The 26,219-nt window shown below is 40.7% G+C and overlaps 1 protein-coding gene across 3 annotated transcripts in view; it reads left to right on the forward strand.

Moving 5' to 3' along the window:
* Positions 1-26,219, forward strand: part of Cdkal1 (CDKAL1 threonylcarbamoyladenosine tRNA methylthiotransferase) — a 521,362-nt gene that overhangs the window by 326,114 nt on the left and 169,029 nt on the right. For all 3 annotated transcript variants that reach the window (XR_013112201.1, XM_034511047.2, XM_076939217.1), the window contains exon 11: positions 8,002-8,147. Coding sequence is in view for 2 of the 3 variants with exons in the window: in XM_034511047.2 (XP_034366938.1) it covers positions 8,002-8,147 (146 nt within the window). In the remaining variant the exon portion in view is untranslated. The remainder of the gene's footprint in view (positions 1-8,001; positions 8,148-26,219) is intronic.

Genomic DNA, 26,219 nt, shown 5'->3' on the forward strand with positions numbered 1-26,219 from the left:
TCCTCCCAAGTGCTGGTATTACAGGGCAGTGCCATCCAACTAGGACCCAAATAATCTGAGTAATCTTCGACAAAAAGAAAAGAACTGACCTGCCCTATTCATGGACTGCTTTACAGGAAGTATAGCTTTGTATTTTAACACCCTGAGGTATGTATGCCCAAAATAAACTTCTAAAATTTTTTTTTATATGTTTTAAAAAAAAGAAAGTGTCTATGATGATTTTTAAGGGAAAATATGTAAGTGGATTTATTATACCCAGTTGTTTTAATTTCACTGAATTATGGCAGTAAAGACGACAACCTAGGTTAGACTTTTGTGTTTGGGATTGCCAGGTTTTAGAGGGCACCAGCATGACCTTAGGGTCATTTAAAGATGGCTGACTTTGAGTTTGTAAACTGCGGCCTCCACTTGTATTTTACTCGAACATTTCTTCTGGTAGTTTAATTAGAAAATTTTTTATTTATCATCCAAAAGTGAATATTCCATGGTATGAAAACTTTTGCATCCAATTGAACAGAGTTAATATTTTTTATTTTATATCTGGAAGCAGTCAGTGGGCCACTGGGATGGCTAAGTCAATGTAAGAACAAGAGAGGATAACAGGATGGTGGTAGCATGCATATCTGAACACATATCTCATAAAGAAACCTATCATGTACAGTTACCACATGCTAGTGAAAACAATAACTGTGTCCTTCATTGTACTGTCATGAACAGTGATACACTTGCTCTTCCAGATAGCCAACTACTCTTAATTGTAGACATACTATTCTAGAGATTTCTAAATGCTAGGCTATTTTATCCATAAAATATGCATGTTGTTGACTCATAAAGTGGCTTATCCAGAATTTTTCAGAGAAAAAAGGGCTATTGTATGTGTGTTCAAACACATGCATGTAGTATAACACAAGCAGGACAGGTAGATGTTTACCAGGGATTTGGCTGTCAAAATTTATGGATGCCTAGACAACTGCCACTGGTGTCTGCTCAGGTGTCCAAAGGCTTGAGAGCAGGGGCTCCTCCACCGGAGGGAAGGACATAGAAACCTCAGCTCTCAAGAAGAGTCTATGTTTCTGCTTCTGCAGTGGGTTCAGTGTGGGTCATTAGTAGATTAGATGATCCATGCCAATTGACGAATATGAACTACTGTTCCTCTGGTGATTGAAATATGTTCTTCTTCTGGAACGACTCCCACAAGTACACACAGAAATCCTATTTTGTCAAGTCACCTTTTTAAAAAAAAAAATCTGTAAAGGTATATTTTGCCAATTTTGTTGTTGTTTGTATGTGTGGAGGAGTATCTTTTAACCTGGTCAAGCTGCCTGTTAACATCAGCTCTCACAGCCTGGAAAGATAACACACAGAATGAATGTTTACAAGGAATGAACAGCTAAATTCCAGTAACTACCAAGGAAACTTGTCCCTGCTGTTGCTGTGTAATAATGTTGAATGGCATGCTTTGAGCTTTCAGTAGGACACTTGTGAGCTGTGTGGCACTTGTGCCATCAGACAGAATGAATCAGACCACTAGCCTCCCTACCTTTCAAGATTCAGAGGCAGTTGTCTATGACAACCACCTGTCCTGCTTGTGTTATACTACATACATGTATTTGAACATACATACAATAGCCCTTTTTTCTCTGAAAAATTCTGGATAAGCCACTTTAAGGGTGAACAACATACATATTTTATGGATAAAATAGCCTAGCATTTAGAAATCTCTAGACTAGTATGTCTAGGCATAATCAGGGCACCACTGTACCCATTTCTGAAATGCAGAGAGCACCACTGTCTGCCTGGCTAATCCTGGAACATAACCTGATATTGAATAAGTACTGGTTTAGTGCCATCATTTCCATAGCTTGTAACTAATGCAGCTAAGTTACTAGACTAAAGTACATGTTTTGCCTAAAGTATGAAACAAATGATATGTAAGGTAAGCTTCAAATTGGATAATCAGACAAGAGATAAATGATGTAAATATTTTAAAATAAATCTCTAGCTTGTGCCTTTGCATTAGATTTCTTAATTATTTATGTAATGTTTAATAGAAACCAATCGAGCTGTCTCAGCTAAATGCTGAATTTAACTGGCTTTCCCTTTACCCATTAAATGGAACAGTTATTGATTTGTTTATGGTGTGTTTCATTGCCTGGATCTTTTCAAAACTACAAAAAGGAAAATTACAAGAGGCTTATTCAGAAGTATTATCTGTTCCGTCATATAAAGTGTTTGATTAAAAACACATTTTTCTGTTAGGCATTTTATTTTATTTTATTTTATTTTGTTTTGTTTTGTTTTAAAACTAATAAAGTGAAATTAACTGATGGTTTGTGTTCAATACTATGATTTTAAATATACATAAAGATTTATGCAACCATTGCCATAATTGGGATGGTAGAACTTACTTTTGATTTTTTATTCTTTGAGACTTTATAATTTATTCAATTGATTTTTGACCATACTCACCCTCATTTCTTCTCCTAGCTTTTCCCAGATCCACCACCCCACTTTCCTATCACCATCCCACTTTTGATTTCTTAAGGGAGCAGAGAAATAACTTGAACATATTGTAAACACTAACGATATCAGTTGAAAATGAGTGTGTTTGTGTATGTACACGTGTACACATGTGCATGCACACGAATCTTCAGCTTTTAATGTTTTGACATTAGTATGAAAATGCACATTTTTATCTTTGTAATATAACATGTGGTCTTGGCCCTGACACTGAGATGCAGGAAGATGAAGAAGATGAGCTGAGGTCCTTGAGTGTTTCTGTAGAAGCTAATTAGGACAGACATTTTCCTCAACCTATTTTAGCTCAAATTCTGAAAACATTAACTCTTTATAGTTTAAAATCCAACATCCTGTTTCAATGAAGCTATAGTTCATATATAAATTAGAAATCGTTCCCAATATCCAGTTCTTTCCATTTGGGACATTGAGACTGGGGATTTCCCCTGTTCACACTCTCCTTCACTTTCTGATGCTATTATGGTGATTGATTGCTCTCTTGCTGAGAGGAAATGTGGGCACTGCTGATTGACTCAATGCTGCTCTGATGGTATTAATGAAGCCATGGATGAAATATGTTCCTGGTTGTCTTCTGTGGGGGCATGCATGACTTTGCCAGTGTTGAAGGTGACTCCAGAATGGGATCATCTAGCTCTGGGGCACTGCTCTTTTGAATATTGTCTTGCAATTGTTGCAGTACTCACTGGAAAGAATCATGTAAACAGGTTGTGTGGCCACTTATTTTTATGATCAAATATATTGTAACTTTCCCTTTATCCATTTTGATACTTAGTTGTGATATAATTTAGAGATCAAGGAAATAGAGAAATAAAATGGTATTTACATTTATAGCCTTTGGGTAGGAGGATATATGGTATAATTGCAGGGTAGGAAAAACTGTGCCTGGAATCTGAATGATGCCCTCTGACATGACAGTAGAGCCACCAGCCACCTAAAAGCAAGAAAAGATAAATATATAAATTGCTATAGAAATGGACCTTGGAAGATTCAGCAAAATAAAATTTGCTGATAACAGTCACAGACTGTGTGATTCCATGTATATGGGATGCTTGGAGTCCTCAGAGTTGTAGACCCAAAGAGGAAAGGTGTTTCCCTGAGCCCACGGAGAAGGGAATGCAGTGTTGACCTTGAATGCTCAGTTTTAGTTTTGAAAGATAAAACTTTTGAGGCTGTAGATAACATTCGACAGTTGTATGACTTTGTGGCTGTACTAGATGACACTGAATTGTATGCATAATGAAAATGGCTAATATATGTATCACCACAGGAAAACAGCAGGTTCGCCTCTGCTCTACTCACAATAGCTAGGTTATGGAAACAGCATAGATGTCTGTCAGCTGATGAATAGATAATAAAATGTGGCATTTATACACAATGGCATTTTCTTCATCTCTAGAGGAAAATGAAATTATTAAACTTGCAGGGAAATGGATGGAAGTGAAGTAACTCAGTGTGGTAGTGCAGACAAAGAAGGATGCATGCCACATTTTCTCATTCATAGATAGCTTTACACTTCAAGAGATTTATTTAATTTTTAATGATATATCTGGGTATGTTATGTGCACACAAGTGCACATCCAGTAGAGTTCAGAGCAGGGAACTTGTGATGTACCACCTAGGAACTGACCTTAGATCCTGTGGGAAACAGGTATGTACCCTTAAGTGCTGAGCTGGTTTTCCAGCTCCTATCTTATTTGCATACTCAAACATGAGTGGGTCGCATATATATTCAAAACTAGGTAGCCACTGGTGTCTTCAGTGTAACAAAAATGAAACTTAACTGTTGTTTGAAAATGTGCTCACGAGATTGCCCATTAAGTTCGAGCCTTTTGCATTCAGCTCATTGCTGTTTCTTGATATTTTGAGTTCAGAAATAAACAATAAACATGGATGTAATTTCCATTGTCTAAGAAGACAGCTCCATATAACAGCACAAGACAGAAATCCTGGCTTATTGATCTGGTTAGCCGTTCTTTACTTCCTGCCTGTCAAATAGTTGCCATCTATATTGTGATCAGCCTTGGCATATCAACTCTTAAATTATAAATTACCTCATGTTGAAATAGTATTTTCATCCTATTTGCTACCTGAGCTCTTCAAAGCGCAAAGGCATTCATATACATTGTGTGTGTGTGTGTGTGTGTGTGTGTGTGTGTATGTGTGTGTGTGTAACTATACCCCTCATATTTCTGTGCCTTTATTTAAACTCACCCCAGCTACACATAGAACTATACCAGAACCAAATTCTCCTTTGGCCTCTGGTAAATTTAAGCTGTATGCATTGGACTGAAAGTTCCATTGGTGAACCTAGGCCCCATGCCTGGCTGTGCATTTCTTTGGGGAGCCTGAGCACATTGGGTGGACTGTAGATTCCTTCCATTGGGTTGTATATTATGATTAAGATCTGAACGTCTAGGGGCAATTTTTGCAGTCTTGGGTTTTAATTTTGTACACATTCACATATAATTCCCCTCATCCCAAAAATTAAAGCAAGCTGATGCCTGTGGGTCTGCTTTTGTCAGTCTGATTCAATATTAATCAAAATTCTGTCTTTCTATCAAATGTAGATATATTGTGTTTTAATTTCATTATTATGCAAGCATGCTTCATAACATCACATTCTATCCCATTATTATACGCTGTCCATATATGTGTTTATGTATATGTTCATAGAATATGTGTCCATAAAACAGCTATTTGCAAATGCAAAATATGTATGTGTTTTATTAGATATTTGTGTGTGTGTGTGTGTGTGTGTGTGTGTGTGTGTGTGTGCATGTGTTTAGATCAGACACATTTAGATTTAGAGACGCATTTGTTGCCTTCCACAATCTGAGTCTCAGGGACTTGAACTGAGATCTGAGATTGTCAGTCTTGGAGCAAGCACATTTACCATCTCAGCAATGCTATGGCTTTATATTTCAATGACTCTAAGAATTGTTAGTGTCATAGGAACTCTTATTGGCATATATAGACAGGGACAGAGGTAATTCCTGCCCTTGTGTAGCTTTCACTCTTTGATTCCTTGACTTGGATAACACTGGGGTCTGGTTTCTGGGAGACCAGAATGGAGGAAGTATTTGAAAAGGGAAGAAGCACAGGTTGTCCTTCAACAAGAGCATCAAGGGAAAAAAAAATAGAAGAAAAACAGAAAATGTGGTTGCACTGATCTGCATTGTTGGGGATTCTTGTGACGTGGCAGAACTCAGGCATTGCTGAGCATCTTCCTGTTATCTCATGGAGCTGGAGAAGGACTTTGAGATTTCTGTGTATCTGAGGGTGGCCTTGGATTTAGACCCCCCTGCCTCTGCCTCTGGAATGCTGGATTTGCAGACCTGGAGCATCTTACCTGTTTTTATGTGGTGTTGGGGCTGGAACCCAGGGCTTCGTGTGTCCTAGGCAAGCAGTTCCCTCACTGTGCTGCTTCCTCAGTTCATGAAACACAGGCTTTAATGGGTAGGGGTGCTGGCTGTTTTGATTTAGTGCCCCATTGCCTAACATTCCAAAATGTGAAGTGTGTACTATCAAGCAGAGGATGCCTGCTAGCCGGGAAGCTTATTTTGAGAATAGAGAAAGAAACAAGCCACCATGTTTCTTCTTCCCTTCTGATGACTCTTTTGTCAGCTGGTACATGTTTAGGACCAAGTCATGCCCAGAGCTGTGCCCTCTTCACAGTCTGTGGCCCCCATGTGCTTTCAGGAAGTACATTTTCTTCTGTCCTGGTGGACAGCCTTAGACTGTATTGTACAGCTCAGTATGTAGTGTTCTCTCTATGTGGACTGTTCTCACTGTTTAAGCATATCTGGATTATTTACTGCCTTTTAATACTAGCCCCGTGGCTCTGTGCTGTCACCAGTCCCATCTCACAGATGAGGAATTCCAGAAACAGAAACTGCAAAAGTAACTATATTTTGCAACCATTATGTGTGTTCAGATACCTTCTTTCTCACCACAATAGATGTGTCCAAGAATATCTAAGTCCTGCCCCTTAGGAAAAAGGTCTTCAGGATCTTTCTCTCAAGCTTTGGGTATATACGATCTTCTGGTATAGAGAAACCAGGAAGGTAGGAATCATAGCTGAGGGCCAACATTTTCAGTGCAGAGCAAATAAGTTGTGGTCCCAGAGACTCCTGACCATGGCGCTGCATCTGGCTAATTTGCTACTTCATTAGAAACTCCAGCTCTTGGCAATGTATCTACAACCAGGTGTGTACTTCCTAATTCCTAGGAGAAGCCCTGCAGAGAAATGGTAGTTACAAGTAAGTTTATTTGGTAATCTGCGCTTCCTGGTGAAAGTGGCTTTTCAAAAAAAAATTATAATAACTACTCTTCTACTAAGAAGGTGGCTGGCTGGAGCTCACCTCTCTGTGCTTTGATGAGATGGTAATGTTCAGCCTGGAGAAGGGAATGGGCAGCACGGAGCAGGGCTGGTGTTCCTGTGACTGAGAGTGACTGAACAGCCACTGTGACGACAGCCACTGGGAGGCCTTAGCTGTTTGTTTGACCCCATAAGATCCTTCAAAACATTGTTGTAAGGATGAACAGAGAGAGGATGAGGAGAAAAGGGTGAGAAAGGGAGATCGTGTCTGCTGCAAAGATCAAGAAAGCAAACCTGAGGGGAACAAATTGGGCAAACCTAGTTTAAACCTCTTCTAAGAAGACAGGGGAGAATCAGAAAGAATGAAAAGTCCTGAAAAGATATCCAAAAGGTGCTGTACTGTTGTGTACTGGAGAAGCCGACACCACTATGCACACACATGCTGGTAAGGAGCAGTGCAGACTGTCCCCGTCCTCATCTCTTTCTCTTCATCCTCCCCCTCCACCTCTTCTTGTCTTTTGAACTCTGCCTTTTACTCTCACACATGCAGCAGGAAACTGGCTCTGTTTCTTGTCTGCCCATGTGTCTTTCCCACTGTAAATGCTTGAAACATATCAGTAACTAAACTGAATTTAAAAAAAAAAAAAAAAAAAACAAACTTTTTTAAAGGAAAGAACTCTCCTCCTCTTCTCTTCAGTATTGAGAAAGTGAACTTTGAACTTAAATATGAAACTTTCTGTGTTAAAGTAGACAAAATCATGAGATCTTAGCTCCTTAACCACTGAGGTTTCTGCTACTAATGTCACCAAGTAGAGGACAAAACTTCTTTGTAAGGAAGAAGGAATGCTGGTTAACTTTGAAGCACTCAAAAATACCTTTCCTTTGGCTTTATCTGATTTCACATTTTTTTTATCCTGCAAAGAGACAGTGAACAAGTAGGTAATTCTCCCATGGAATCCTCTGAAAGCTATACCAGACACCCACTATCACCCTGGAACAGTGCCAGCTGAAGCTGCCTTAAGAGTCATAACAAGCAGGCCATTTTTTGGAGTGTTTCTTCTCCAGCACTTACATGTGTCGTTCTGAAGGAAAGCACTGCCTCAGATTTTTAAAATGATGAACATTCCTCTTATCATCTCTCTCAGGAAATGGCAAAAATCCTCAGCCACCCCAGAGTCTACGCTTTTCTCCACATCCCAGTACAGTCTGCCTCTGACAGTGTGCTCATGGACATGAAGAGAGAATACTGCGTGGCTGACTTCAAAAGAGTTGTGGATTTTCTCAAGGAGAAGTAAGTCTGCTAACACTTAGGAAAATAGCCCTTTCATTCTTTCTTCCTGAGGTGTGTGGCGGCAGAACACTTACCCTACCCTCCAAGTTAAGGTCCATGGCAGAGGGCGACTCCGGAAGCTCTCAGAGCCTCCAGTTTCCTTGGGTCCCTTGATGTGGTTTCTTCTCTCCCCTTCCGTGAGTGTTTGGTGCTCTGGTGATTTGTGTAAGCTTGCCCGCCTTCCTAAGGCAGGTCGAATTGTGATGATTTTCATACCTGACCTGCTGGCTGAGAACTACCTTCCCTTCTGTAGCCTTTATGTCTCCTTTCATGTGGCCTTTGTAAGTTGTGAGCTGTTCCTCTCACATGGAGGAAGGGACCGAGTCTGTCACCGCAGAGTGGATCATTTTCCCCTGACTAGGGTTTTTGCAGCTTCTGGAATGTCTTTGCTCTGACGCACTAATCCCTCTAGTTAGCTTGTCCTTGCAGTTTACAGCAAGGCTTGAGAATTGTATTTTCTTAAGTTCAGATTGATGTTGACCAAAATTAAGGCATATTTACACAATCTCAGACATGAATGATAATTTTGCTTCCACAGAAAAACACTTGCAGTCCATAATTATGTTCTTCAGACTCTGTCTTCCAAACATGAAATGCATTCTGTGATTAGACAAGGCAGGAAACAGAGGTGCTGGCCACGGTCACCTAGACCCTCCTCAGATCTAGGGCACCATCATCACCTCTGGGAATATGTCATTTCTCTTGGCACATTTGTGCTGTGGTCCTCTCTGCTGTCTGTAATTGATGTTTTACCCCCACTGCCGTTGTTTCCATCTCGTTATTCATAATTACGTGCTCTTACGCCACATCGCTGTCCTACATGGTATGATTGCTTTATACAAATTGTAAGCAATTATTTTTTCCACTGTTAATTGCTCACTAATTTTTATGGCATACACCATTTCCTATCTTCTCCCCTTTCCTCTTCTCATCTTTCTTAACGTGTCTTTCAGGTTTTTTCCACCTTTAGGCAGGCCTTGATTATTTTAATCAGCAAGAATAAAGACATTTAAGGTACATTCAAACAAATATGGCTAATTGTTCATATAATCAAATCAGGAATAGGAAGTGTATTTACTCCAGGATTGTGTAATTGAAGCATTAAGTGTATGCAGTCTTCAAAGTAACACAGAGTCATTGAAAATCCTTTCTATCTCCTACACTCTTGGGTCTTGAGTAGAACTGGCCCAAGCTAAAGAATGTGCATTGGCATATTCTTTCATTGCATTGTTGGCTGCTTTTTAGGTAAACGTGTCTCATGCAGTAAAATCCTTCCAAACACTATGGCAGTGGAGAAGGTTTCCAAAGTATCAAGTTAATTATTATTCTTGTGGAATTTCTTACCTTTCATGTTGCAGTGGCAAAAAAAAGAGTATGCACATTTTTTATACAATATTCTGCTAGTGCAGGCAAACCTCCCCTTGTACTGAATAGACCAGAATCCCTTTCAAGTACTTCTGGGTTCCTGTGCTGGAATGAGACTAAGGCCTCAACACCCCTACTCTACCTAGGTTGTGTAAGTGGTGACCCAGTTGTTTGGGGGACTTCCTGTGGTGACTAAACTGGGCAATAGTGTCACAGCAAATTCTAGCCTTTCATGTTGCTCTGAAGACAGACCTGTTGAATGTGTGGCATCTTGCACATTTTCAGTAGCCTCCATGAGCTATATAAAGGTCAGATAAGAGTCACATTAGGATGTTAGAAAGTCATCCCTTGCCATTTTCCACAGAAGAAATTCTGAGACTTTTCTTTGTAGTCTCAGTATCTGTGGCATTTATGTACTTTTCCAAGGCTAATCTGAATAGCTAGAGATATTAGAACCAAAAGCTCTAATAGGGTCCTTTAGTTTTTCCAGCATCACAGACCCCATAGATCCTTAGCAAATCTAAAGATGCCTGGAGAATATACTCCATCCCACACATGTGCTTAATTTCATAATTCCAGTTTCTGTGGCTACAAGTAAGAAGTATGATGGTAGCCAATCTGCATCTGCAGGGGAGTTCACAATTCACTAAGCATTGCCCTCACACAGCAAGGAAGAAGTGAACCTGTATAGTGAAGTTCTCCGTTAGCTAACGGTAGAATACAGTGGGAAACGGGACAGCTGAGAAGACCTTAAGTACCCTATAAAGTCTCTCATGAAGGCAATACATAGGAGCTCTGTTCTCTTGTGAAGGCAATTTGTCCAGCCCCTTTGAGGAACCTCATCCATCCAATCAATAATCCTCAGTTATTATGGGCAGTTGGAAATAGATGGAATAGTACACTGGTTACTACTCTTCATTGGTTGTGACATTAAAAACTAGCATGTCTTTATGCAAGATAAATTTGCACTTATTCTAAGACTACTGAAGTCCCAGAGTTACTCTAAGACTGAAGATATTGTTTAGCCCAGTATTTATTAATGTTTACTGTGACACTGCCATTTTTAGAAAGGTTCACCCATTCTGATTTGATCACTAAATCATCCTGATAGAAACTGCTTTATTTGATGGATCTGTATCTTTTCCTTGCTTTCTTTCCCTTATATTTATTGATTAACTATTATTTGACAATTCCGTGCATGTATATAAGTGTATTTCTTTCCCTATATATCTCATTTTTCCTAACATCTTTGGAGCCTTTTGTAATGAGTCTTTAATGCGTGGATGCTACCTACTTCTTCCTTCAGCGTTGTGAGGCTCTCAGATCTTTGTGCTGTGAATGAGGGATGAGGCATTTCCCAATCTGTCTCCTCACAAAGCCAGCCTTTACCACAACCTATAGCATTAGGTTTGGAATACATAGATATAATGAGTTTACCTGAAGCTTCAGGCTTTTAAGCTACAAATGCAAAGGTTTGCCGGGCAGTGGTGGTGCACGCCTATAATCCCAGCACTTGGGAGGCAAAGGCAGGCAGATTTCTGAGTTCGAGGCCAGCCTGGTCTACAGAGTGAGTTCCAGGACAGCCAGGGCTACACAGAGAAACCCTGTCTCAAAAAAAAAAAAAAAAAAAGCAAAGGTCTTTATTGAGCCCTGTTTCTCACACATTGGACAGGAGGTAAACTCTTTTTAATTAATTTTCTTTTACAGTTGAAAATGGCCCACATTTTAGCTGGGAGCAATCTAAGTTTACCTGTGAGCCAGCTCATAGCTTATTCATTATTCTCTTCAGTTGTTTGAAAGTTGGCAGCTATTATCATAACAGCAGCTGCACTGAAGATAACCTGGTAGGCTTGGCACATGTTGAGGCATATGGGAATTTATTAAATCATGCAGCCTTTCAAAAAAAAAAAAAAAAAAAAACAGTGTCTAAATTACTTAACATACTCATTTAAAACAGCTGGCCACAAGCAGAGAGTCATATGACTTGAAGTCTACTCAGATGTCTGAACCCAACGGACACTTTTATTTAAATGAATTGATGGTTTCTTGACACGCATAGTGGGTCTTGTAAGAACTTGAAAGAGAACTGTTGAACAAAGCAATAAACTCAATTTTTTAAAAAAGTCTGCCTTTATATTTAGTAAGTGTACCTATATTTCACTTCATAGTATGTTCCTGAAATATTAAAAATATGAATCATTCCTTTTTTTCCTGTGCAATTTTGTATTTTCCCCAATTGAGGAAATTTAGGTTTGTTGTTGTTGTTGTTGTTGTGTTGTTGTTGTTTTACTATGTTACTGTTACTAGGATTCCCTGACTTTGGGGCCTGTTATAAAGGATGTCAGGTGGATCCCCTCCTCAGTCCCAGTCTCTGAGTAAGAATCATACTAACCCAGCCACAAACTGAATTACATTTCTTTCCTGTCATCAGGGCAGGTTACCCAAGTGTCCATTACCAGAACATGCTAGGAAAAAAAGAAGTGTTTACACTTATGTGTTTTCTTTCCACTTTGTTCCATCTAGTGGTGTTCCTAGTGGCCTAGAACTAAAAGTGGTGGTTGCATATAGTAATTCATGCCTGTAATCTCAGTGTGTACAAGGATGATTCCCACAATTTCACCTGCAGTCATCTTTTTCTGCTTCCCGACTGTGGACTCATTGTGACCAACTTCTTCACTTTCTTGTCATAATGCTTTCACTTACCATGATGAACTGTGACCTCAAACTATGAGTCACCATAAACCCTTCTTCCCACCTGTTGCCCCTTGTTAGACTCAGCTATGATGATGACAGAAGTCACAGACAGAGGTAGACTGGTGAGCTGGATTGCACCATGGTTAGTGTTGTCAACTTGATGCAATCTAGAATCTGGCACATGGGCCTGTGAGCATCTGGATTGCCTTAATTGAGGGGGGAAGACCTACTCACTGTGGTTAGTGCCATTTTTGGCTGTGACTAGATTTTAAATAGAGAAAGGAGTGAAGCAGCAGCTGGCTCCATGTGCAGTGTGACCAATAAAATGCACCATGACCTGTGAGCCAGAATAAACTTTCTCCCTGAAATTGCTTTTGTTAACATATCAATACAACAGAAAAGACACTCAGATGGGAATTGGTACCAAGAACTGGAGCCACTGGGATGATTAACTTGACTGTGGTTCTTAGGCCACTAGAACTGTTTTGTGGGCCAAATGTAGAAGAGTTTGTTTAAAAGCCTTAATCTTGGAAGAAGAGCTTAAAGGGCCAATCTTGTGGGAGCTTGGAAGCCATGAATGCTGAAAGAAACATGGACCATGTGGTCGGATTCAGAAAGTTTCATAGAGGAACAAGGACTGTATTTGGAGCTGGGCTAGGTACTGTTCATGTGACATTTTTGTCAGGAATCTGGTGGCTTCCTTCTGCGCATATACAGAGAAATTGAGTAAAGATGAGGTTTGTGTACCAGTTTGCTTTCAGAGGAAGTTGGAAGACAGGACAATGTTCAGGCTGGTGCTGAGAAACTGCAAAGGTGTCTGGGGCCAAAATCCTTATCGTCTGTGTTGTAATGATCCAAATATATTTAATGGAAGAAAGCATAAGCTGAAGGGGTTCTCTGCTTCTAGAAAGCAATGCCCAGGAAGACATTTCCCAGGGCGAGTGCATAGAAGCTGATATAGCTGTGGGCAAAAGAGGACTGGCTCCATCCTGAGCTGGGATCAGGGTGTGGCAATGCCATGTGACAGGCTGTGGGAACTGTGGGTCAAGAGGTAGATGAGGTACATAGGTCTGGAGGGGAGCATTTGAACTGCAGATACAGTGCAGTGTATATTAGAAAAGGGCAGAGAGAAAGGGAGGATTAATCAGGTTTCTCTAGAGGAACAGAACTTACAGAAGGAATATTATTATTACGTTTATTAGAATGACTTATAGACTACCATTTGGCTAGTCCCAACAGTGTCTCTCTCCTGATGAAAAGGCCAAGAATCTGATGGCTGTTCAGCCCTTGAGACTGGCTGTCTCAGCTGATCTTCACAATATGTTGGAATTTTAAAGATTCAGGCTCTAATACCAGAGAAGAAGTGCCTTAGCAGCAGAATAGATGAACTTGCCAGGGAGAGTGAGGGTGACCAGGCAAAAAGGGAAAGCTGTTTTCTTCCATGTCCTTTTATGTGGGCTTCCACTGAAAGGTGTGGCCCAGAATCAGGGTGGGCCTTCCTACCTCAAATGATCCAATCAAGAACAATCCCTTACAGGCATGCCCTGGTGCCCGGTTTTTTGGTTGATTCTGGGTGTGGCCAAGTTGAAAATCAAGACTAGCTATCACAAGAGAGTCAGGAAGATCTAACCCTGAAGAAGCCAAGGTTTATTGCAGTTATGGAAAGGGAGGAGGTCAGGGCGAAATGTCAGCCCAAGTGCCCACCTATAAACAAGCTGGTTGCTATAGGATTCATGAGAAAAATTAATATTGCTGTATTTCTATCTTTTCCAAATCTGTTTTCCATTTGTTCAAGCTGTTGCCATATACAAGTATCTAAGCGGAAAGCTCTTCATGGCCTTATGTTGATAACTGCCCCAGGTCCCTGCATGGTGCTGCGTATGTGCTCAGAGAGAACCTGCACATGCGTGTGTGCGCATCTGTTGCATACAGCAGCGAGGGCTTACAGTCAGGAAGTGGGAATAACCAGTGTTTGATAAGTGGGGCAGCCTCACTTTGGAACCCCTTAAGAAGGAAGCTTGGAGTGGTATCCTCAGTCTGCTGTAGTTAAAGCTTTCTTCCTACAGGAAAAAAAATTTACTGATCTTTTTTGTGAAAATGGACAGATTCCTTTTCATAGAATGGAATACTCAGCCTTTGTAGAAGTTCGTAGAGGTTCTGTGCTCTGGAGGTACCGACCGGCTTATTGCTAGAAGTGGTAGCCAAGTAGAATTTGCTTACCTGAATGTTTATGCATCAGTTTATTGAATTTCCACAGTGGCACATACTAGAAAGAAGTTACTTTCCCCATTTTAGAGGGTAGGACGTGAAGGCATAGGGAGGTTAAGTGACCAGTTCCAGAGTTCCTGACTGAGCTCAGATTAGAGCAATTAGGAATGGCAGTTTGTCAATCAAGACTAGGCTATGCAATTAAACAAAATGTTTAAAATGGCACAAGCCTTCACCAGATACATACAACCTTTTCTTGCCATCAACATCTCTTCCCTTAGGGGGTCACTTGCAGTTCAGGCTGAGGGACACATGATTAGAGGATAATGACCTGTGTATGAATGTGACCACAAGGAGAAGCTGAAAGCTCTTTGTCAGCACCAGAGTGTTCAGTGAATGAAAGTGTTCCTAAATACTTATGCATGTACATATCTTCAAATAAGGTTCAGTACCAAGGGTTTTCATGTCTTTTATTGTATTTTTAAAAAAATCATATGAATCATTGTGCCTTAGTTTAAGTGTGTCCACATGACTGCAGATGTCCTTAGATGACAGAGGTACTGGATGTGCTGGTGCTGGAGCTATAGGCAGTTGTGAGCCACTCGATGCAGGTGCTGGGAACTGCACTCTGGTTCATGCATTCTTGCATTCTGCAAGAATGGTATGCAGTCTTAACCACTGAGCCATCTCTACGTTCAAGTTCTCCTTGTAACAATTGTAGCAATGTTTTCTTGTAGAACCTATGTAGTGACAATTTTAAATTAAGTCAGTTTCTCCTCCCATGTACTTCCTGCTCCTAGAGCAAGGAACTTGGAACATGAGACACAAGTCTTTGCTGCTCACAGCCTGGGTTCCTAACCATAGACACCCTGCCTTCTATGCAGATGCCAGGCAGGTGAGGTCCAAGTTCCTTCTACTCTGCTTCTTTAGCTTTGTGCTTAGCGTCATTCTGTGTTCACATCCTTGGGCTTCATCATTTAAATGGTCTGCTCTGTAACAGGGTTTCTCCAGAAGCTGTGTAGCAGTGAAGGAGGATGTGCACAGGGCAATTAACACGTGTGTGTGTGTGTGTGTGTGTGTGTGTGTGTGTGTGTGTGTGTATTCTTTGTGTACAGGGCTAAGAACCCAATGCAAAAACTAGTCCAGAAGCAAGTAGGAGGGGAATCATGGGCCAGTGTGTTTACATTTGGGAAGCAAAAATCACCGAGAACTAATGTTAATTAAAAAAAAAAAAAAATCCAAGCAGAGTGTGATAGCATGGATCTGTTATCCCAGGACTGAGAAGATTGAGGCAAGCCATTTATCAGTTCGAGGTCAGCCTGACTACATAGCTAAAAAGACCTAAACAGAAAGAAAATGCTTATGTTCCGCTCTGGTCTTCTGCCAGTTAGGAGTGGAACTTCACGATGCAAAGAAAGCTGTGTTTTAAGGGTTGATGCTTATACCTTGTGGCTAATATACAAGTGCCTGTAGCCACAATGTTAGGTTCACTATAATGAAATCTGTTAATTCCATAAAGAGGAAGGACACGAATGGTTGGTTTTGATGTTATTTTTGTTTTGTGTTGTGTTGTGTTGTTTTTCTGTCAGTAATACCTAAACACAGGTTTTATATTAAAATGCATTCTTTAGTGAAAAATATAATTTGTTTGACTTTGTTTGTAATGGTACATAATCCCACCAGGATTGAGAAAGGTGTTAACTAGATAACACTGGGGTGTGTGTGTGCGTGTGTGTCCCTGTTATTATGCATGTTAAAGTTACAGTCTGACTTATTTCCAAGTGAGAGAAATAAAAGTGACAGAAGAAAGAAGGTGGAGGCTGATCTTTGAGCATCAGTGAAGATCAGAGCTGAGCAGAGGGAGCATGAAGAGCCGCAGGGTTACAGGATAGACCTTAGCTCCCATGGCCCAGGATAGCTTTGATGTTCAGCTATCATTAGCAGGACTCTCTATCTCAAGGCTCACAGTGACTAATTCAAAGCTAACCCTTAAGTCTTTATTCCAGACACCAAGAGAGAGAAAGCATGCAAAAGACACTGTGTGGAAGGTTGTATTAATATGTGAGCCCTTGTATTTTCTTTGAGTAGAACATGGTCATGCCTAAGCACAAAGGAAGTTGCAAAATACATCATTTATTCCAGGCATCTATATATCCAGGATGCCCCTAAAAAGAAATGATTTTATAATCATTATTCCTGGTTATCATGCCTAGTTTTGCACATGATATCAACAATATTTGTATTGTTGGTGAAAATCATTTTCTCAAAAATCCAGATGTAATGGCACAGGTTTATGATAGGATCACAATGAGACAAAGCCTAGCTTGAGACACAGAGTGAGACTGTATCAGAAACATATGGGGGAGGTGTCCCATATGAAGGCCTGGAGAACTTCCTGCCTACATTTCAGAAGCTCTTTTTGGTAGCCCCCATTGTGAGCAGCTGTAGTGATGTTGGATACTTTTGGGGTTCTTAACTCTGAGAGACCCTTTCTGGCTTGAAATTGAACAGTTGTACTTCCAGTGATTGTTTTCTGTATTGTTGCCCTACTTTTCTTGGGAAAATGAGGAGCAACTCTGGTCCTTCCTTTACAACCCTTTTAGGGAAGTGATAGGTTTGCATGGTCTACCTTGTGTGTCATCTGCGGCATCTTCCATCATCCTCATTTGTAACATAGTTTTTCTTTCTTGTTTTAATTAATTGGATTCAATGTCTAAGCCATTAAATTACTGTTTTTCATCTAGGGCATCGCTGCCTTAGTTCTATGAGGATTTATTCCTATATGAGCCCATTTGTTACAGTACTGCAAGCTTCCTATATATTTTGTAATTTAGATTTCTGTCATAATCTTCCTACCGTTATGTCAGGTGCTGGGTGTAGAATTAGAGTTCCTACAGGACTTTCATTTAATATTAAAAAATAGACTGGAGGCCATCTAGCATACATACTAGGGCCTTGGGTCCATGAAATGCAAAGCATTATTTTTGCCAAAAGCTGTAGGCAGCCCCTCAGTGTCATAGAGGCCCACGGGCCCCGCTGCTGTCAATAATTAAGCACACTGCCTGTCTGGGCATTATAGTGATTGAGAATATTTCCTAATAACTGGATGTGTACAGGAGGCATTATCTCTGTAGTGACAGGCAGCATGTGACCTCCTCATTCAGGTTCCTCCCTCAGAATGTGTATGTATAACCACTAACAGGCCAGCAGGAGATTCTAAGTCATAAGTAGGAACATTTAATTTTCTTATTTTGTCAGGCCATAGGGAGAGAATGCTAAAAGTTGCTCTTAATTTAATTTGTAAATTGGTTCCTTTTTTAGATCACTATATTAATATGGTCAACACTATCTTTCCCAGACCACGTTCTTTACCAATTAACACTTTAGTCCAGAGAGGTGTACTTAACACCAATTTCTTAAATGTTTATTGATTTGTTTGTGCTTTTATGAGACAAGTTCTAATGTCGTGTAAGAGTAGCCTTGAACTTCTGAAACTCCTGCCTGCATCTTTGAGGTTTCAGCCCTCATCATCATCCAGGCAGTGATCCTGTTTATTAGTCTAAACATTGTAGTGCTAGAAATATTTCTTATTCTTTCTCTTGTTCCTCTAGAATAGCAGTTCTCATCCTCTGGGTCACGGCCATCAGAAAACACATATTCCTGATGGGCTTAGGAACTGAGACACTGCTCAGTAGCAAAATTATATTTATGAAGTAGCAATAAAAATAACTTTATAGTTTGGGTCACCACAACATGAGGAACTGTATTAAAGAGTTTCAGCATTAGGAAGGTTGAGAACTCCTGCTTTTGAATAGAAATGTAAAGAAAAAACCCTAAGGCGTGCATGGTTTGGGGCAGTGTAATTAACATGATCATGAGCATGTGATGTTGGAAGGTGCTTTCGATGTCACCATGTGTGTTCAGCTGAAGGCCCGATGAATTGATTCAAACGTTCATATATTCTTGTATTTTCTCCTGCCTTCCTGAGCACTTCACACCCTGCTTTCTCCTTTCCTCTTTTTCTTCCACTCTCCTTTTGACTAGGGAAGTCTATTGATTTTCTTTTTTTTTTCTCTGTATGTGTGTGTGCTCATACATGTGCATGAGTGGATACATATTTGGCATCTATATGTACATAGGGCAGGTGTATGTGCATGCGTGCCTCTGGAAGCCTGAGGTCTCCTTGGGTGTCCTTCCTCAGGTGTTGTCCATTTGCTTTCCCCTTCTCCATCATGTGATGTAGCCAGCGGTCCCTTGCTGGGATGCCAATGCCATGCTGTTTTCAGCCACCAAAGCCATGAGCCAAGTAAACCTCAACTTAATATGTCAACTTCTAGTATTTTGTTGCAGCAACAGAAAAAGATCTCATTTAACAAGATAGATTTGTTCAGAAATTGCTGCACCTGTGGTCCCTGAGCGGATGGATGTTTTTGGAATGGACTCAGTCAGTTGTAGGAAAGCTACTAAGCTATGGAATAGTGGTGACCCAGGTAACATTGCCTTCTCTCTGGTGGCACTCTGGGAATACTAATCTGTAGATTGTGTCTACCGTTATCTGGCCCTCCTGTTAGTATAGAAATAAACAAAAAGAAAGCAGTGTTCTAGAGGTTTATGCCAAGTTCCAGAGTGAATTTTGAGCAAAATTTGCTGCGGGTGAATTATCTTCAGGACACTCTTGGCTTGGCCGTTGTCCAGAGCCCTAAGAGATGTAATCAGTTTCAGTTAATTCCAAGCAACAGATTGTGGCAGGAACCTGGCTAAGCTGTGGGTGACTGCTCCCACACTGTTGATTTAAGTTGTCAAAGGAGTTTGACGCATACTCAGACCTGATACCAGTGTGGGTCAGCTGGCTGAGCTGTAACCCATTGCCAGTAAACCCTGCCACTCTGTGTGGAAGGCGCGGCCCCTATCCAGCTCAATCCCTGTCTCACTAAACACACTGCTGCCTCACTCCAGGGCCCTTCATAACTTGCTGGGGCAGACAGAGTTCAGCCTCTGCAGAGCCCTCAGGCCCATGCTGGTCATCTAGCCTCTCATCCCTGCCGGAACTGCTCATGGACTGTGGCTTGGTGTCAAACCTATTTATTTCTAGCTTGTTTGGTGATGGTTAGGAAGAAATACTTCACTGGTTGGTTTCATGGCCCATGTCTATATGTTTTGCTCCTGATAGTTTCATTAGGAAGCTGTCCGGTATGGTTTAGGCTCAGGCAAGGCAAGATTACATCCCTTCATCATTAATCGTCTTTGGTTACATTCTGATTAGATCATTCAGCGTAAATACTGACTGGAAAAGTGATATAAGGCTGAAAGCATGAGGAAAAATACAAGGAAGACAGCAGTTTGTTTTAAGGAAGTTTTCTTTTTAAAGTCTGGAGATAAATTATGATTTAATTTGTTTTTGCCATTGACCTTTGAACATTAGTAATAGCAAATATTATCAATTGTACATGCACACACTGATGGAAACTTGTTAGGTTTCTGGAAGTGATGTCTATACTTTACTCTTAGGTGATATAAAGTCTTTGTAAAGTACATTTGTTCAGTTTCATCAGACAAAAAGGATGTCCTTCCTGGGAAGGACCAAGTCACAAGGGGAAAGTGATGCAGGGTGATTATTAACTTACCCTCTCCAGAACTTAGCAGCAGTATTTTGATAGGAATAACCATTGTGTTTTTTCTGTAAATGAACGTATGTTCGAAAGCCAGAATGCCAAAGTCCTGAAGCACATAAATCAAATGATTCTCTCTTCCATACGCTTATCAAATTCAACTCTTCTTGTCTCGTAAACTTTAGTCTCTAAAGCTTCTGGCTAATTGGCTCCTTATTTGTACATACCTCTATTTTCTGCTAACCAAAATTTTGTTCTCCAAATAGTATTTGCCCAAAATATTCTTGATTTGTGTTTTACTTTGTAGTTAGGCTTTCATTTATGCTACAGTGGTGTGTAGATTTTCACACAGAGTAGAAACCATACACAGGGTGGCTCTTGGTGTTTGATGTAGCATTGATCACACCTGCTTAGCTTCTGTGTGGCATAAATGGCAGCACATCCACTTTGGTCTCATCATTTTTCACAGTCGCCATTCTTGTGAGGTGTATAGAGTCCTCACACAAGGGAGCCATCAGCTAAAGAAAGGTTTAAGATCATTAATATATGACTTCTCTTTCTTACTGATTGCTAAACGAAGGTGATAAAGTTAATAAAATAACAAGTTTGGCAGTTATATTTTAACTAAGGAAATAAATAAATTTTCCTATATTTGCATTGCTAGTGTATACTTCACAATTATGTGATGTAGAATAACATTGGAAAGAAGTCAATAAAACATCCAAACAGATGAAGCAATTTTCTTGTCTGGGATAGACTCTAAAATAGCCTGAGAGGTGGCATTAGACTGTGCAGCTCTGTCAGACTCATTTAGTAATTGAGGCAGTTTCCAGAAAATTGTGAGCTATAGGATTCTATCTTCGCTATTTAGTTAGGTCGGTAGTTTCTGAGTTCTGAGTGTGGGAAAGGAGTTAATTATGAGAGCATTTTTGACTCAGGGTCATCTGTGTCACCAAAAGTGATCTCTTCCCTTTAACGCTGTCTTATGGCTCAGTGGGGCTTTTCATACAGTGATCACTATTTACAAGTTATATAACATTGTATCAGTTCACTCCTTTGCTTAGTCATTCCTCATGAGGAAACACTTGGATTCTTTCCAGTTTGCTAGCAGCTTGTAAGGGTTCTGCATGAGGGTTTGTTTTTTTTTCTTTTTCTTTTCTTTTCTTTTTCTCCTTTGAGGTGGAGGCCGTAGCCACAGGTTACAGTTTATAATTATATAGAAGTGTATTTATGCTATTATTATAGCTAATATATAAATGTTAGATAATATAAAACAATGATTGGCTATATTTGTATTTTACTGTTTTGTGGGTTCACTGTACATCTCTATTTGGTTAAAATACAGCAGTTTTAGCTCATGTGGGCTAATTCCTTTGAAGTAGGCTGTGACAGCTTTCCAGTTAAAGGCAAGAAATAAGCCTAACTGTTAGATTTGATCTGAGATAAACTAATTTCTCTAGCCTCAATGTGAGCCTCACCTTTTGAGTGACAGGACTTGAACAAACTCAGAGCTCTCCTTCATTCTAACACGCTCCCCTGTTCCCCTTAATGACTTGGACGCTGCTGTTTCTGTTTCCCATGATTGTGTGGGTTATTGTTTTATCTTTGCTTTTATGGTATAGTTGTGGTCTTATCACAGTTTATTCCATGCTGAGTCACAGACAGGAGAGCAGCAGTCCATGTTTTTATTTTTCCTGTGAGAAAAGGCAGACTTTCATGATGCATTTTCCAGGAATTCATTGTGGAGAAAAACTGAGACAGCCAGTGTATAAAACCAGACACATACACAGTCTTAACGAAGATGTTGTCAGAGAAAATTGTTTCCTTTCCAGACACTCCGGGTTGTTTGGGTGTCTTTATCTGTTATTGGACATAACCTCATGAATTATGTTGTCCATTTACGATAGTCACTAATCCCAGTGGTGCTCAGAGCCTTCTTGGCATGCATCAGCTCTCTCCTGTTCTTTCCTGTTCATCCTTTTCCTGACCCTTCACTCTCTGGTCTTCGGCTTCCATGAAGCCTGGACCACTTACTTACTAGGGGACTCAGTGGTACCTCCTACAACAGGTGTGTTTCTTGTCCATTTGTCCTCCAATGGCCCTATGCCACCTGCATTTCCTCTGTGGCTGAGACTTGCTGAAGATGCTGAACACTTTGGTCCGCTAGCACTGTCTTCATTGTTCCTCAGTCTCTCTTCTTTTGATGCTATTCCTGCATCTTCACATTAGCCACATCAAATCTTTCCCATGCAGTTTATGTACAATCCTCTAAGTACCAAAGCAAAATCCTCAGCAACAAGATGGGACTTTGTCCACCCTCCTCCCATGGCTCTCACTTAAGCATTAGCTTTTCACTGTCCTTCCCACCCCAAGTGTTAGGGCACAATCAAATAGATCTTGATGGGCACCTGGGGAGAGGAATGATAATGACTGATCTGGAGACTCTCATGTCTCCATGACACGTGTCTTCATGAAAGTAGTCCTATGAAGGAGGACCTGTGTGGAGCTGCTGAGGGTTTTGGCCTACGAGTCTGATTTAGAACCTGCTACATACTCAGAGGGTACTAAGCAGAAATGGAGAGGGAGAAATAAGGCTAGGTCCAGGAATGCAACAGGCCAGAACAGGAGCTAGGAAGCTGAAGGAAGCTGTGGTGCAGTAGGGTCAGTGGACAGAGTACAGTCACCCTGGTAAAGGAAGCATCCTTTCTAGACTGTTGAAACAACCTCCTGTTGGTCATCTTTTCTAACCTCGGCAGTAATAATCTGTACCATGTCAGGGTCCATTCTCTGCCAGGCCAGGTTTTAGAACTGAGTAGGCATTATCTCTTTTGATCTTCCCAGCATTCAAGAGGCATTTATTAGTTGGCTTCCGTTGTCATAACAAAGTACCACACACTGAGTGGCTTAAACCACAAAAATTTGTTTTCTTAAAGTTCTAATGGCTGAAAGTAGAAGAACCAGGTGTCAGTAGATTCTGTCTCTTGGTGAGGGCTCTTGCCCTAACTTGTAGATGGCTGCCTTCTCTCCATATCTTCTATGTATATGAGACCAGAGGGAGAGCTTGCTGACTGCCTCACTCTGAGGTCAGCAGCCCTTCAGGGCTTTATTTACCACAGGTATTCCAGTTATGGGCAAGGCACCACCTATAATGTCAGGGGATGGAGGTCCATTTCATTGTATAACAACTGGTTAGGGATTATCCTCCATATGTACATTAACAACAGAAACATAAAGAGCTCAGAATCCCAAATCGAGTTAACAGGATCTCCTGTGGTCCAGGTGCTGAGCTGGATGATGCCTGTGGTTCTGCTCGTTCTTGTAACCATCATCCAACTAATATCATGAGTTCTTTATCTTGAAGTATTAATTACTATCAAAATTAGGGGGGTGGGAGGAAAGGAGGAGGGAGGGATTCTATAGAGTTTCCCTCTTGAAGGGCTTGGCCTTCATGTTGGGGAGAGTAAGATACTTGTTACTTTCCCTAAAGTCAAAGTCATGTGAAAATAAGCAGAGTTTTCTATCATTTAGCTAATTTTGATGTTTTTAAATTCACCTGCTCTTTTGTTTTATGATGAAATTTATTTTCAGTAACATTTCCTTTTTAAGAAAAAACAATTTATTGTTTTCATTAATGTTTTGGTCAGCAACCAAAGACTAGGAAGACATCCTAGGAGAAGGAAGGGGATGGAGCAAGAGTGGGAGGTGGATTCAGTTAATGTGTATGTTAGGAAGGAAGGGGCTGGTTTGAGGATTAGAAGGGGACAGCAGAGGGGAGGGAGGGAAGAGAGAGGGCAGCAAAAAAGAGTAAAGTATAAAGCTGGGTAAATGTAAAAATGTCACAGAAGATCTATCCTATTTTATACAAGAGAGTCTTATTTTCATTGGAAAACAAAAAAAGTGTTGTTGTTTTTGTTGTTGTTGGTTTTGTTGTTGTTTTTAACAGGTACTTTCATAAGTAAGCCTCTCGCCCAGCTTGGTAGTACTTGTCAGCACTTGGGAGGTAGTGAGGCAATTTCAGAGCCAACTCCATTTACATAGCAAGTGTGAGGTCAACCTTAGCTACATAAGCTCCTGCCACAAAAACAAACAAGATAGAGTTGTTCTCTGTTTTCTTTTTTTTCCAACAAAGTAAGTCTTCCAGTCTGTCTGTCTCTGGGGAAGCTTGCTGGAGGACTGATTTAGTCACCCTTGTGACCCATTTTCTGTCCATTGAACCTGACAGGGCTGCCCCATTTCACTCTGAGAATTTGTTTGCCCTTGCTATATATAACAAATGACCTCAAATTTAATGACTTGGACTGACATAAATATATTCTCTAAATTTCTATAGATAGAAATTCGTCATAGTTACTTCTTGTCCTAGTTACAGTTACTATTGCTGTGATGAAACAGCATGGCTAAAAGCAAGTTGGTGAGGAAAGGGTTATTCGCCTTATTTTTAGACATAGTAGACCATCACTGAAGGAAGTCAGGGCAAGAACTCAAACAGGACAGGAACCTGGAGGCAGGAGCTGATACAGAGGCCATGGAGGAGTGCTGCTTACTGGCTTGCTCCTCGTGTTTTTCTCAGCTTGATTTCTTATAGAAACTAGGACCACCAGCCCAGGGCAGTACTACCCACAATGGGCTGGGTCTTCCCACATCAATCACCAATGAAGAAAATGACCTACAGGCTTGCCTACAGCCCAATCTTACAGAGACATTTTCTCAGTTGAGGCTCTCCTCTCTGATGACTGTAGTTTGTTCGGACTTGACATAAAACTAGACAGAACATTCTTCTTTTCAGCTTTTCATGAGTGTAAGATCAATATGGTCAGGGCTGAGTTCTCAGCAGGACCTTAGGAGCCCCTTACACAATGTCTGAGGATGGATGTAGCTCAGTATCTTGTGTTTTTTTAATTGTTCCTGCTGGCTTATTGGCTAGGACCAATCTCAGATCCTAGAGGTTACTCACAGCTCCTCACCACTGCCCCACAGAGACTTTACAACATGAATATTTGTTGTCTTTCAGGCCAGCCTTGGCATGTTCTCGGACTTCCTTCTGCTAACAATCATTGGAAATATGCTGCATTTTACCTACAGGCTCACGCTATTGTTCCAGGCCCATGGAAACATTAGTTTTCTTTGTGATGCTCACAGATCTGGGTTCTTAATTACATTTGTAGGATCCCTCATCATCATCTCCTAGCTTTGTATTTAGTTGAGGGGGGGGGGAACTGTCTTTTCAATAGGGATTGGTTTGGGAACTGTCTTTGAGTTCTGTCTGGAATGCTCTGTCTTGGACTATGAGAGCTTGACTAACCTCAAATATAAGGTAGAAATAGCATCTTAAAGACTAGAAGTCGCCAGGCGGTGGTGACGCACGCCTTTAATCCCAGCATTTGGGAGGCAGAGGGAGGCGGATTTCTGAGTTCGAGGCCAGCCTGGTCTACAGAGTGAGTTCCAGGGCAGCCAAGGCAACACAGAGAAACCCTGTCTCGGGAAAAAAACAAAAACAAAAACAAACAAACAAAAAAACCTCCAAAGACTAGAAGTCAAGACTTGTGGGAAGTAGAACTAGATGGAGTTGGGGTTTTCCTAGATGTAATTGGTTTGTGTGTCTGTTCTTTAGTTTAGATATCAACGACATATTCTGCTTCTTTGCTTTTTGTGTTTATAGCAACCCAGTGTCTTGTAGTGTATTGTTTACATGAACTTGAATATTATTCAGGAAATTCTTGGCTGTTATCAAAAGTCTTAGGTGGAGTCTTTCTTTCAAAGGTTAAGTATGGTAGGCTGTAGTAGTCACTTTCTGTATTTATAAGCTGCCTTTCTTAAAAAGAAGATCTCTGTATAGACAATGTCTTTTGAATTTGGCTAGAGGAGAAAAAGCCACAGTTCAAATGAGGGCTCACACACGTCTACTAGATAGTGGACAGCAGGTACATTTGCTGGTGACTTCTAAACTCATTAGACTTAGAAGAAAATACAGCTGAGAGCTTGTGAAACAGCAGGGAGGGTAACTAATGGTTAGCAAAGGAGTACTATGCTGATATGTTCTTCCTAGAGGACGGTGGCTCCGAGCATGGCGACAGCATGATCAGACTGTCACCTAGGTCATAATAGACTTGAAGTATCTTCATACATACGATAACACTTCCTTGCCTTTTGTCTCGTT

Source organism: Arvicanthis niloticus, chromosome 8, assembly GCF_011762505.2.
Source record: "Arvicanthis niloticus isolate mArvNil1 chromosome 8, mArvNil1.pat.X, whole genome shotgun sequence".
In the NCBI taxonomy this organism is placed as follows: Eukaryota; Metazoa; Chordata; class Mammalia; order Rodentia; family Muridae; genus Arvicanthis; species Arvicanthis niloticus.